Source organism: Ovis aries, chromosome 8 (assembly GCF_016772045.2).
Source record: "Ovis aries strain OAR_USU_Benz2616 breed Rambouillet chromosome 8, ARS-UI_Ramb_v3.0, whole genome shotgun sequence".
Classification (NCBI taxonomy): domain Eukaryota; kingdom Metazoa; phylum Chordata; class Mammalia; order Artiodactyla; family Bovidae; genus Ovis; species Ovis aries.
This window is the reverse complement of record NC_056061.1, coordinates 20,372,792-20,387,885: the sequence shown is the minus strand read 5'-3', so window position 1 is coordinate 20,387,885 and position 15,094 is coordinate 20,372,792. Positions and strand designations below refer to the sequence as shown.

The 15,094-nt window shown below is 41.7% G+C and overlaps 1 protein-coding gene across 1 annotated transcript in view; it reads left to right on the top strand.

Annotated features, from left to right (window-relative positions):
* Nucleotides 1-9,218, top strand: part of LOC101102818 (nephrocan-like) — a 36,167-nt gene extending 26,949 nt beyond the window's left edge. The window contains exon 3 of the mRNA XM_004011169.6: nt 6,568-9,218. Within this exon, the coding sequence (XP_004011218.2) occupies nt 6,568-7,015 (448 nt within the window). The 3' untranslated portion in view covers nt 7,016-9,218. The remainder of the gene's footprint in view (nt 1-6,567) is intronic.
* The last annotated feature ends 5,876 nt before the right edge of the window (nt 9,219-15,094 follow it).

The following is a 15,094-nucleotide window of genomic DNA, read 5'->3' as shown; positions in this document are numbered from 1 at the left end:
CTTAATGAATAAACATGCATATACAATCAATTTAATTCAACAAGTATGTTTTGGCATTCACCACGTGCCAGGTACTTTACCAGGCACTTGGGATACATCAGTCTAATAGAGAGATAAAACTTCTTGCTCTTAAATTCTAGCAATGAAAGAATGACAACATAATATATAAGTAAACTATATAACATTTAGATATTGTTAGGTGTTTTAACTAACAACAAAAAACAAGCAGGGTTACCAGGTTCAAGACTGTAAAGAGTAGGGGTAGCTGGTTGTAATTTCTAATAAGGTAAGAAGGGTACTCCCCTTATAAAGGTAAGCTTTAAGCAAAGACTGGAAGAAGCTGACAGATTTAGCCATAATGCAATTTGCAGGGTGGTGGGCAGGGTGTGCGGGGGTGGGAGTTTTCTAGATACAATAGCCAGTACAAAGGCTCTAAGGCTAGAGCATGTGGGCAGTATTTCACGACTCTCATTTTTAAGACCAAGATCATGGCATCCTATCCCATCACTTCATGGAAACAATGGAAATGGTAACAGGTTTTTTTTTCTTGGGCTCCCAAATCACTGCAGATGGTGACTGCAGCCATGAAAGTAAAAGATGCTTGCTCCTTGGAAGAAACGCTCTGACAAACCTGGACAGCGTATTAAAAAGCAGAGACATCACTTTCCTGACAAAGGTCTGTATAGTCAAAGCTATGGTTTCTCTAGTACTCATGTACAGATATGAGAGCTGGACCATAAAGAAGGCTGAATGCTGAAGAATTGATGCTTTTGAACTGTGGTGTTGGAGAAGACTCTTGAGAGTCCCTTGGACTGCAAGGAGATTAAATAAGTCAATCCTAAAGGAAATCAACCCTGAATATTCATTGGAAGGACTGATGCTGAAGCCGAAGCTCCAATAGTGTTTGGCTACCTGGTGTGAAGAACTGATAATTGGAAAAGACCCTGATTGCTGGGAAAAATTGAAGGCAGAAGGAGAAAGGGATGACAGAAGATGAGATGGTTGGATGGTATCACTGGTTCAATGGACATGAGTTTGAGCAAACTCTGGAAGATAGTGAAGGACAGGGAAGCCTGGTGTGCTGCAGTTCATGGGGTTGCAAAGAGTCAGACATGACTGAGTGACTGAACAACAACATTCTTGTTATTTTAATAATTTCTCTATTACATTTTTGATTACTGCATGCTCCTCAAAAAAATATGCAGAAAGTAAAAAGTCACAAAACAAGTTAGGGAGTGACTATATCACCTAAGGATTCTCAGCGGGCTGTGACAGCCATGGACAAAACTGTGAACTTGGTGAATTTTTCTATTCAGGTGACTTTTAGAAAGCATTTGGAGAAGTAATCCTGCTAAGTTTAATGAGTGAAAAGTAGCTTAATTATTCTTAATTACTTCTGACAGAGTATCTGTGCCTTAATAAGTGACTACAGAAAGCACAATGCTTTTACCCAGCAGAGTGTATAATGGGTTTGCAAGCCTGCTGCTTAAAACTCAACATTCAAAAAACTAAGATCGTGGCATCTGGTCCCATCACTTTGTGGCAAATAGATGGGGAAACAATGGAAACAGTGAGAGACTTTATATTTTTGGGCTCCCAAATCTCTGCAGATGGTGACTGCAGCCATGAAATTAAAAGACACTTGCTCCTTGGAAGAAAAGCTATGATCAACCTAGATAGCATATTAAAAGCAGAGACATTACTTTACCAACAAAGGTCCACCTAGTCAAAGCTATGGTTTTCCCAGTAGTCATGTATGGATGTGAGAGTTAGACCATAAAGAAAGCGGAGTGCCGAAGAATTGATGCTTTTGAACTGTGGTGTTGGAGAAGACTCTTGAGAGTCCCTTGGACTGCAGGAGGATCCAACCAGTCCATCCTAAAAGAAATCAGTCCTGAATATTCATTGGAAGGACTGATGCTGAAGCTGAAACTCCAATCCTTTGGCCACCTGACGTGAAGAACTGGCTCATTGGAAAAGACCCTGATGCTGGGAAAGATTGAAGGCGGGAGGAGAAGGGGATGACAGAGGATGAGATGGCTGGATGGCATCACTGACTTAATGGACATGAGTTTGAGCACACTCTGGGAGTTGGTGATGGACAGGGAAGCATGGCGCGCTGCAGTGCATGGGGTCGCAGACTCGGACACTTCTGAGCCACTAAACTGAACTGAAGCCTGCTGCTGCTGCTCCTCAGTCGCTTCAGTCCTGTCCGACTCTGTGCAACCCTATGGACTGTAGCCTGCCAGGCTCCTCTGTCCATGGAATTCTCCAGGCAAGAATAGTGGAGTGGGTTGCCATGCCCTCCTCCAGGGGATCTTCCCAATCCAGGAATTGAAGCCAGGTGTCCTGCATTGCAGGCAGATTTTTTTTTACCACTGATCCACCAGGGAAGCCATTGCAATCCTGAGCTAACCCTAATTTTCAAATCTGATTTCACAATTGAATTATCTGGATAACTTTAAAAAAGCCCATTCATGCCTAGACCTCACTTCAAACCAATTATGTCTTTACCCCAGGCATCAGTATTTTTAAAAAGCTCCCCAGATGAATTTAAGGCGTAGCCCAGGTTGAGAACTACTGGGAAAGGACAATGGGGCAAGTAGTGAGCTACCAGGGGGTATATGCCCATGAGGCATAAATGAAGCCACCCAGCCCTCTACTCTGTCAGAGAACTTGGCCTGTGTTCTTATAGAAAGTGATTTTTAAATTCCCCATCAGGACCACCAAACCCCTACTCTGCAATTTGTATTTGAACTGGAAATTTGGAAGGACCCCAAAAAGTTTTTCCATGGTTTCCCTCCTGTAAAGAATTAAAATACAATACTATCTATTCCTTGGGCTTCCCTGGTGACTCAGCCATAAAGAATCTGCCTGCTAATGCAGAAGATGTGCGTGTGATCCCTGGGTCGGGAAGATCCCCTGGAGGAGGAAATGGCAACCCAATCCAGTTTTCTGGCCTGAAAAATGCCATGGACAGAGGAGCCTGGCGGCCTATAGTCCATGGGGTCACAAGAGTTGGACACGACTGAGTGACTCAACCACAACTTAGAATTTAGACTACCCGGAACCTGGGTCTCACTTTTTGCTGCTTCTCATTTCACCAGTCTGCATCTCAGGGAACAAAGATAAGTTACACCACTCCTTCATTATTCACAATTTGGATAATTCAAATCCAGAATAGCTTTCTACAACGTAGTAAAGCCAGTTAGCATTTTCTCTTACACTGAAGTGCCATCTACTGACAAAATGGGGGTTTGCCTCTTTTTACTCTAAAAAGGGATACTGCCCAAAGAACAAACAGCATTTCTAGACACTTGTTTGTCTTAAAATCAGGGCTATATTTTTATAGAAATCAGACTTATAAAGACAAATTATATCAAAGAAATAAATGACTGCCAAAAGATCACAAAAGAAGGAAATTACCGATTTCTTTTATAATACCATTTTAATTATCCATAATAACATGAAAGAAAAAAAAAAGAGTCCTAAGAACAGGTACAGTTTTTGGCTACCCAGCTGATAACTGAATAACTGTGTTCGTTTAAAAGAAAAGCTTGGCTTGCTCATTTTCTTTAGTTAACATTTTTATGTGACTTCTGTGCAGTGAATACTTGGAAAATCAGAAGCTTTAAAAAGCTAAATAACTGGGACTTCCCCATGGCCCAGTGGTTAAGACTCCACTTCCAATGCAAGCGGCTGGGTTCAATCCCTAGTTGGGGAACAGAGATCCCACATGCTGTGGATGCGGCCAAAAAAAAAGAGCTGGATAATTAACCTGAAGTCACATACTAGTAGATAGAATAGCCAAAGTTAGAACTTAAAGTCTTAATAAGGAGACTTGACTCTTGAGTTTACCCTATCTTTCCTCAGCTGTGCCCCTTGTACCCTCAATATTTACAGAGCCTTGGCTGCCGCTTCATCACTAATTAACAGTGCATTTTTTTCTTGGGGAAAAAAAAAGCTACACACAGGTTTTCTGTCTAACTTCTGGAGATGTAAGCTGGATAAGCTGGTGTGTGCACAAAGTTACATCCTCTCAGGGATTAATTTCAAACTGAATTTTAACTGTGAATATCAATTCAAAAATTGTTAATTGTATTAACAACAAACTTATTAAGAGAAAATGTCTTTGCAGAAGCTTATACCACACTGTTAAAATGTATGAAGTGATTTTCCCTGGTAAGAGGTTACTCTTTTGTTAGGTAAATTTAATTCCAAATTTAAAAAAAAGTCATTTTAAACAAGCATGACTTTAAAATATTCAAAAGCACAAACACTTTTGTATGTATATGCATTATATGGTTTAAGAGATGAATACAAATATAAAATACATAAACATAAATATATACAACTATAAAATGTAAATATCAAAGAAAAAAATCAAGGGCAAAATTTGGGCTAAGTGCCAGTAACCGTGGGCTTCCCTGGTGGCTCAGATGGTAAAGAATCTGCCAGCAATGCGGGAGACTAGGGTTCGAGCCCTGGGTTGGGAAGATCCCCTGAAGAAGAAAATGGCTACCAATTCCAGTAACCTAAAAGATTAACTTTTTAGAATTAAATTCATCTAAAAATAACACTATAAAAAACAAAAGGTAATATTGTTGTAAAATATGGTTAAATTCATTTGTTTCTTTCTCTTTGGCATAGCAATCATATGACTGAGACCACCATAAAAAATTCCAGTGAATACTAAAAAGCATGAAATAGAATACGTTCAGATGGCATGAAGATAGCATTTGGGTGGTATTTTGCGGGACTTTTTTCCCATAAAACTTTTTCACTTATTGCACTTCATAAAGAGAATAGCGCTTAACGGAAAGTTGTTGATTCACAGAAAGATTTTCAGTTCACAACTGTGATCCTTTTTTATTTTTATCAACAGTCGTTAGCATGAAATTTTTCAAATTGTTATCCACAGTTAAAAATTTTTTTTTTCTTGATTATACAGCAATAGCTGTTCAAGGTTGAAAACTTTGTGTGCTGAGAAATAAAGGAGTCATCCATAACTGCTCAAAAACAACCCATGTCTAGCCATAAGTTGTTTTTATGTATTTCAGATCAGTCAATTTTGTCTTCTATTTTCCCCATTTAACATTATTGTGTAGCTTTTTTCTCTCTCTTTTTCTGTTTCTTTTTTTTTTTTTTTAATAAATATCACTATGGACCCAGAGATCTTAATTCATTCAGTGAGTTATGGTTATTTATAGTTGCTAGTCTCTTTTGATCCTCAAATTTCATTAGTAGGAGCCTCTCCAAGCTGGAGACGCAATTCCATTATCTCTATTTAAAAAAAGAAAAATTGTGGTAAAACACACATAACATGAAATTTACCACGTTAACCATTTTAAAATGTACAATTCAATACTGAGTATATTTGCATTGTCGTGCAACCAGTGTCCAGAACTTTTTCATCTTGCGAAACTGAAACTCTGTACCCATTAAACAGCTTATTTCCTCTCTCCCCTAAATCCCTGACAACCACTATTCTACTTTCTGTTTCTATGAATTTGACTACTCTAGACATCTTATATAAGTAGAATCATACAGTGGTTATCTTTTGAAGTGAAATGTTTGTCAGTCAGTCATGTCAGACTCTTTGTGATTCCATGGACTATAGCACACCAGGCTTCTCTGTCTGTGGAATTATCCAGGCAAGAATAGTGGAGGGGGTTGTCATTCCCTTCTCCAGGGAATCTTCCTGACCCAGGGATCGAATCTGGGTCTCCTACACTGGGGCAGATTCTTTAACGTCTGAGCCACCAGGGAAGTTATCTTTTTATGACTGGCTTTTTTTTCCCACTTAGCATAGTATCCTTATTCATGTTGTAGCATGAGTCAGAATTTCCTTTGTTTTAAGGCTGGATACTATTCCATTGTAGGTACTTATATTTCGTATTTTGCTTACTCACTCATCAATCAATGGACATTTGGATTGCTTCCACATTTTAACTATTGTGAATTTGACATGGGACTATAACATGGGTACATAAGTATCTCTTTGAGAACTTCCTTTCAATTATTTTGAGTATATACACAAAAGTGGAATTGCTGGATCATATGACAATTGTATTTTTAATTTAGGGAGGACCACCATACTGTTTTCCATATCGTCTGTCCCATTTATACTCCCATCCACAATGCACAAAGGTTCCAATTTCTCCACACTCTTGTTAGCACTGTATTTTGGATAGCAGCCATCATGATGGGTGTTCCACTAATCTCTGAACACTTCATTGCATTCTGGTTCAGTTGTTCTAGCTTACTTTGCCCCAGACTTGGAATTAGCCATTTTTTCAAGATTTTCACTGGAGGAGAAAAATATATGAATATAAAATAGAAGAAATCAGAAGGTTAGAAAATAAGTCCTATGAGAAAGGGTTAAAGGCCAATAGGTAAGACTGCGGTTTGTACTTTAAATTAACTTTTCAAAAGAAAGCCTGTTTTCTAGCTTCAGAGGGAACAGAACGGTACAGCAGAGGTGGACGTTGCTCAGTGTGAGTTGCCTCGGCAGTTTGGAATGACTGTCACAGCCTCCTCTCACATCCTGTTCCCATGCTTTTGCAGGCTCCCAGGAACCTTAGCCAGGCTGGACCTAAAAGGCAATGCCATCCAGGACATTGCTGAGAGGGAGGTCAAGGATCTGAAGCAGCTTCAGGTTCTAAACCTCAGGAACAACAAGCTTTCTGCTTTAGACCTCAAAGCCTTGGAGGTGCTGCCTCGCCTCCGGCACCTGTATCTGGATGGAAATCCGTGGAATTGCACCTGCAGCCTCCTGAGAGCCAGAGAGGTCCTGAAGGCCAAGGGCACAGATGTGAGGGGAGGACAGTGTGTGGCACCAGCTGAACGACAAGGGGAGAGCTGGATGTCTTCCAAGAAGATCATGAAGCAATGTGAGCATCACTTACATCTGACTGAGAAAAGCAAAGAGACCAAAAAGAAACCAAAGCTGGAGGAGCACGCCAGCATCAGAATCAATGTGGATGATGATTACTATGATTATGAGATAGATTAAGGATGAGCTTTGTTTGCAGTTTAGGAAAAGGTTTTGTTTCCTTCTTTCTTAATAGTAGACCTCATTTTTAGAGCAGTTTTAGGTTCATAGCAGAATTGAGAGCAAAGTATAGAAATTTTCTGTATACCCCCTCCCCCTACACAGACATAGCCTCCCGCATTACTACATGTCCCACCAGACGTGGAACACTTATTACAGTTGATGAACCTGTATCAGCGCATCATAATCACCTAAAGTCCACAGTTTACGCTGGGGTTCTCTTTTGGTTTTGTACGTACCATCAGTCAGTTCAGTCGCTCAGTCATGTCCAACTCTGTGCAACCCCATGGACTGCAACACGCCAGGCCTCCCTGTCCATCACCAATTCCCAGTTTACTCAAACTCATGTCCATTGAGTCAGTGATGCCATCCAACCATCTCATCCTCTGTCATCCCCTTCTTCTCCCACCTTCAATCTTTCCCAGCATCAGGGTCTTTTCCAATGAGTCAGTTTTTCTCTTGAGAGAAGACCTGTTTTGAGAGTTCAAAAGTATCAATTCTTCTGTGCATACTATGGGTTTGGACAAATATGTAATGACATGTATTCACCATTATAGTATCACACATAGTAGTTTCACTGCCCTAAAAGTCCTCTTTGCTCCACAAAAAATGCTTTTTAATGTTCAATCTCTTAAGCAGAAATATATAATACATTTAGAGATGCAATATTTTTAAGTAAGTTTTTCTTTTTTTTTTTAATGAATGAAATGACAGTTAAGATAAGTTGAAATGACAGTTAAGTTGAGGTGGGAGGAGTAACGTAGAAAAGAAGGTATAAGTTCCTACCATGTTAAAAATAATTTGTGTTTTATTCTGAAACCTAGACAAACAGTAATGCCCAATAAAACCACCATCTAACTTCCTGCAAATTGAGCAGATTGTTTTATCAAATAAAAAGTGATGATTTCATATATGAAGCTGGTACCTAAAGGCCTACACTATACACTTTTGCTTACAAGAAATAAAAACTGACTCTAACTTCAAGCAGGAAAGAATTTATTGGAAAGATTGGGACTAGCTCACAGAATCAAAGGAAAAACTGAAACATATGGTAAGGATGGAGATCAAGTCTACCCCCAGGGCCCCAAGGAAAAAAAACGTAATGGAGAGTCCCTGAGCTTTTTCAGGGTTCTCTCTGCAGAACCAAGTGTTCCACTATTATCAGTGTTATTAATAGCTCCCCTCTTCTCAAGAGTCACATCCTCAGAGGGAGAGACTAATTGTTCTAGCTTGAGTCACATGTTTGCCTTTAACTAAGGGACAGAAGCCAAGGCTACTTTGACAGTCTCCCCAAGACCAAAGGGAAATCAGAAAGGGAAATATAAACTGGCACTGTAATTACCGCAGATGTTCCTATACCAGGCTTCCTGAAAAGAGCATGCTTTAGTTACATTCAATTTTCTCCAGGGACCATAGCCTCTGCTGTGCCTCCCTTGTGATTAACTGCATGCGTTTGAGAGCTGCCTGACAGACGATATAGGTGTGACTGTGGGATAATTTTCTATCAACCTACCTGTGAAAATGTGCTGTGTGCTTAGTCAGTCAGTCATGTCTGAATCTTTGCGACCCCATAGACTGTAGCCTGCCAGGCTCTTTTGTCTACGGGATTTTTCAGGCAAGAATAATAGAGTGGGTTGCCATTTCCTCCTCTGGGGACTTGTGAAAATGACCTACTTGCAAATAAATTTAAAACCCCATCAAAATCAGCTGCTGCTCTAAACAATAAAATTTATCAGCTATAGTGTTCCACAAAGATTTTCATCAAAATGACAAAGAAAGAAACTGTAGCAATTGAGCGGATGAACAAAGATGCCCGTAAGAAGCTAAAACTTTCTCCAGAATGCTATGTTTTAAGTTAATCTTTTGGCAAATTTTGCATGACTTGCTTTATATCCGTATTTTCTTCTCCCCAGATCTTTATAACATTGATATTCCTTGGAGAAGAGCCTACTAATATTGTCGTTTCTAGTACTCCTTGGCACATTGACAAGTATCCCAAATGCATGTGCACAGATGTGCAGAAATCAGGGAAGTCATATGGTTTTCCTTGCTATTGTGTGGAGCTTCAATTCTTCTAATGAGTTAGAAGATCTAACAAAGGTGAATGATGTGTAATGATTGTATGTGTAATGATGTGTATGATTTATAAATGATTTATACTCGCTGACTGCATGGATATTGATAATCAGACATCTCACGCAATGAGGACCTTGAGAAAGAACCTAGTCTTGTATAGGGGAGGGAGTTCAGTCTTACAGGGGTGAAGTGACTATTCAGTTCAGTCGCTCAGTCATGTCCGACTCTTTGCGACCCCATGGACTGCAGCACACCAGGCCTCCCTGTCCATCACCAACTCCCAGAGTACTCAAACCCATGTCTACTGATGGTGATGCCATCCAACCATCTCATCCTCTGTCATCCCCTTCTCCTCCCACCTTCAATCTTTCCCAGCTTTGGGGTCTTTTCAAATGAGTCAGCTCTTCACATAAGATGGCCATTGTGACTATTGGGTTCACACATATAGGAAGTGGGAGAACCAGAACTTGATTGCATCCAGGCGTTTTGACTTAAGTCCAGTACCCTTTCGACTATAGCACTCAAAACTACGTTAAGATTCCCTTAGCACATTCTACTCACAGTGTCTCGAGTGGTAATAGGTTCAATAAAGTATCTGTATTCATCTGCTTGGGCAGCTGTAACAAAATCTCACAGGCTAGGTGACTTAGGTAACAGAAACTCTGTTCTGGAGGCTAGAAGCCCAAGGTCAAGGTGTAAGGGCTGGGTTTTCGTAAGGTGTCTCTTCCTGATTTGAAGAGGACTGTCTTCTCACCGTGTCCTCACGTGGCTTCTTGTCTGTGTGCACACACATGGGAAGAGAGAGATCTCTGACATCTCTTCTTCTTCTAAGGACATCAGTCCTATTATATTAGGCCCCACCTTTGTGACCTCAATTAACAGTAATTAAGGGCTTCCCTCTTAGCTCAGTTGGTAAAAGAATCTGCCTGCAATGCAGGAGACCTGGGTTTGATTCCGGGGCCAGGAAGATCCCCTGGAGAAGGAAATAGCAACCCATTCCAGTTTTCTTTCCTGGGGAATCCCATGAACAGAGAAGCCTGGCAGCCTACAGTCCATGGGGTCGCAAGAGTCAGACACGACTTAGCGACTAAACCACCACCACCTCCCTAGAGGTCCTGTCTCCAAATACAATCACATTGGAGGTTAAGGCTTAACATATGAAGGAAACTTGGGGACACAATTCAGTCCATTTATTCAACTTTCTATCTACCTACCTACCTACATATCAATTTATCTCAATTTCTGACTCTTGATTAAGTTTGTTGATGAATTAACATAAAAAAGAAAAGGATAGAAGGTTGAAAGGCCAAGAAAGGGAAACTCTAAGGCCCAATTATTACACATTTACACTTAATGTACACATTTTAAAAGATCAGACAATTATGGATAATCATGGAAAACAGCTAGTGACCAGGACTGAGATATTAGATGAGTGAAATTGGGAAGGAAAGATGAAATATGGAATATAAGAGACTGCTTCAACTGGAAGGTGAATGTAAATGGAGTTGGACAAGGGGTGGTCATCCTAGCACAGGGTACATTCAATGCCTAGGAGAGAATTACATGGTATATGAAGGTAGATAAACTGTCAGAGACCAGTTTTTACTCTGTTAATTTTCAGTGCCTGTTTCCTCATGCATAAGATGGGGATTACATACAACCTCCCAGAATTAGTTCTTTCGAATTAAACCTAATATATGGAAGAAAGATATTTCCATAATTTGCAAATCTGCCTCTCTCTACAAATGGAAACCTTGCTCTGTACCCCAACTGTCAGTCATATGGTGGCATTTGTAAATGGCATCCGTCCATGAGGGCTTTGCAGTGGCCAGCATGTATCCATAATGCAGGCCCTTCTCTTCCCTCACTAAATCCTCCCAACAATTCAAAACACACCTGTTTAGTCCTATCAAGCCTCAGAACCAAGCCGCTCACTGCCCAATCACACTCCTCCTACTGGTTGCTCCCTCAGTAATACAAATCATGGTGGCAGCCTATATAAAGCCTATTTAAAGGTGCAATTTTGGAGAAGGCGATGGCACCCACTCCAGTACTCTTGCCTGGAAAATCCCATGGGCGGAGGAGCCTGGTGGGCTGCAGTCCATGGGGTCACGAAGAGTTGGACATGACTGAGCGACTTCACTTTCACTTTTCACTTTCATGCATTGGAGAAGGAAATGGCAACCCACTCCAGTGTTCTTGTCTGGAGAATCCCAGGGACGGGGGAGCCTGGTGGGCTGTTGTCTATGGGGTCGCACAGAGTTGGACACGACTGAAGTGACTTAGCAGCAGCAGCAGCAGCAAAGGTGCAATTTAATGCATCTGGTAAGGGCTTGACTGTTCTTGGATGAAAGACCAGTCTCCCACTCAGCCCTTGGGGAAGGCGGTGAGAAGTTCATCCTAGTTTGGAACCTGAGAAGGAAAGACTGAAGTGAATAATCTGAAAATGAGGGAAAGAGGGCACCAGTTTCTCCTTTCTGACACACACTCACAAGGTCACACGTGAATATACTGCGTTTTAGCACAGCTGATATTTTCATTCAGGACTATGTCTAGTTTCTACTGTGAATTGCTTAGAATTCATAAACTTTACAGTTTTTCCTCTCAGACTTTATAAATTTCCGTTATGCCATATGTGTAATAGCAGGAAAGTGTAGACTTGTATTCTTTTGATGTGTAGGATTTCAGTCTACGCCATGGCAAAGGGGCTCACGAGTCTTTTCAAAAATCTTTGGTTCAGCTACATCTGTGAATGCCTCCCTCACTTCCAAAGCAGGAGACTCATGGAGAAACTGGTTTGAGACGGGAACTGTGTCCTGGTTTTAGACAGGAACTAGGGCTTTCCAGGTGGCTCAGATGGTCAAGAATCCACCAGCATGGTGGGAAACCGGGCTTCAATCCCTGGGTCGGGAAGATCCCCTGGAGAAGGAAATGGCAATGCACTCCAGTATTCTTGCCTGGGAAATTCCATGGACAGAGGAGCCTGGTGAGCTAAAGTCTTTGCAAAGAATCAGACATGACTGAGAGACTATCACACCCACACACACACACACGTTTTCAAGGCTGATGCTGAGAAAACCCTTCTTCCTCTGAAAGTTGCTCAGTCGTGTCCAACTCTTTGCGACCCCATGGACTGTAGTCCATGGAATTCTCCAGGCCAGAATACTGAAGTGGGTAGCCTTTTCCTTTTCGAAAGAATCTTCCCAACCTAGGGATTGAACCCAGGTCTCCCACATTGCAGGTGGATTCTCTACCAGCTGAGCTACAAGGGAAGCCCAAGAATACTGGGGTGGGTAGCCTATCCCTTCTCCAGATCTTTCCGACCCAGAAATCGAACCAGGGTCTCCTGCATTGCAGGTGGATTTTTTACCAACTGAGCTATCAGGGAAGCCTCCTCCTCTGAAGGTGTCCTTTTCTTTCTCTAAAGGTTTGTTTGTTTGTTTTATTAGATCCCATCATCAAAAAAAATGCTCTGGTATTGAGGCTGTAGCCAAAAATATTCCTTCTCATAAAACAGCCGTGTGTGTGTGTGTGTAGGTGGTGAAGGTTGGATATGGGCATCCATTGACATTTGACTGTTTCATCCCTTTTATATATAGGTTATATAGAACTCACCAGCCCTGAGAAACTGAATAATAATAGTAATTTTTGTAAAGTTCTAGCTTAACCAGGCAGAGAAGGCAATGGCACCCCATTCCAATACTCTTGCCTGGAAAATCCCATGGACTGAGGAGCCTGGTGGGCTGCAGTCCATGGGGTCGCTAGAGTCAGACACGACTGAGTGATTTCACTTTGACTTTTCACTTTCATGCATTGGAGAAGGAAATGGCAACCCACTCCAGTATTCTTGCCTGGAGAATCCCAGGGATGGGGGAGCCTGGTGGGCTGCCATCTATGGGGTCGCACAGAGTAGGACACGACTGAAGTGACTTAGCAGCAGCAGCAGCAGCAGCAGCAGCAGCAGCAGCAGCAGCTTAACCAGGAGTCATGGCTCAGTTATACCATTCATTACTTGGTTAATTAGATATTTTACTCTTCAGTTCAGTTAAGTCACTCATTCATGTCCGACTGTTTTGTGACTCCATGGACTGCAGCACGCCAAGCTTCCTGTCCATCACCAACTCCCAGAACCTACTCAAACTCATGTTCATCTTGTCAGTAATGCATCCAACCATCTCATCCTCTGTCATCCCCTTCTCCTCCTACCTGCAATCTTTCCCACATCAGGGTCTTTTCAATTAAGTCAGTTCTTCACATTGGGTGGCAAAAGTATTGGGGTTTCAGCTTCAACATCAGTCCTTCCAATGAATATTCGGGACTATTTCCCTTCAGGATTGACTGGTTTGACCCTCTTGCAGTCCAAGTAACTCAAGAGTCTTCTCCAACACCACAGATCAAAAGCATCAATTCTTCAGCTCTCAGCTTTCTTTATAGTCCAGCTCTCACATCCATACACGACTACTGGAAAAACCATAGCTTTGACTAGATGGACCTTTGTTGGTAAAGTAATGTCTCTGTTTTTTAATATGCTGTCTAGGTTAGTCATAACTTTTTTTTTTCAAGGAGCAAACATCTTTTAATTTCATGGCTGCAGTCACCATCTGCAGTGATTTTGGAGCCCCCAAAAATAAAGTCTGTCACTGTTTCCATTGTTTCTATTTGCCATAAAGTGATTGGACCAGATGCCATGATCTTAGTTATCTGAATGTTGAGTTTTAAGCCAACTTTTTCACTCTCCTCTTTCGCTTTCATCAAGAGGCTCTTTAGTTCTTCTTCACTTTCTGCCATAAGGGTGGTGTCATCTGCATATCTGAGGTGATTGATATTTCTCCTGGCAATCTTCATTCCAGCTTGTGCTTCATCCTGCCTGGCATTTCGTATGATATACTCTCTGCTGCTGCTGCTGCTGCTGCTGCTAAGTCACTTCAGTCATGTTTGACTCTGTGCAACCCCACAGATGGCAGCCCACCAGGCTCCCCCACCCCTGGGATTCTCCAGGCAAGAACACTGGAGTGGGTTGCCATTTCCTTCTCCAATGCATGAAAGTGAAAAGTGAAAGTGAAATTGTTCAGTTGTGTCTGACTCTTTGCAACCCCATGAATTGCAGCACACCAAGCCTCCTTGTCCATCACCAACTCCTGGAGTTCACTCAAACTCATGTCCATCGAGTCAGTGATGCCATCCAGCCATCTCATCTTCGGTCGTCCCCTTCTCCTCCTGCCCCCAGTCCCTCCTAGCATCAGAGTCCTTTCCAATGAGTCAACTCTTTGCATGAGGTGGCCAAAGTACTGGAGTTTCAGTTTTAGCATCACCCAGGACTGATCTCCTTTAGGATGGGCTGGTTGGATCTCCTTGCAGTCCAAGGGACTCTCAAGAGTCTTCTCCAACACCACAGTTCAAAAGCATCAATTCTTCGGCACTCAGCCTTCTTCACAGTCCAACTCTCACATCCATACATGACCACTGGAAAAACCATAGCCTTGACTAGATGGACCTTTGTTGGCAAAGTAATGTCTCTGCTTTTCAATATGCTATCTCGGTTGGTCATAACTTTCCTTCCAAGGAGTAAGCATCTTTTAATTTCATGGCTGCAATCACCATCTGTAGTGATTTTGGAGCCTCCCAAAAAAAAGTCTGACACTGTTTCCACTGTTTCCCCATCTATTTCCCATGAAGTGATGGGACCAGATACCATGATCTTCGTTTTATGAATGTTGAGTTTTAAGCCAACTTTTTCACTCTCCTCTTTCACTTTCATCAAGAGGCTTTTTAAATCCTCTTCACTTTCTGCCATAAGGGTGGTGTCATCTGCATATCTGAGGTGATTGATATTTCTCCAGGCAATCTTGATTCCAGCTTATGCTTCTTCCAGCCCAGCGTTTCTTATGATGTACTCTGCATAGAAGTTAAATAAACACGGTGACAATATACAGCCTTGACATATTCCTTTTCCTATTTGGAACC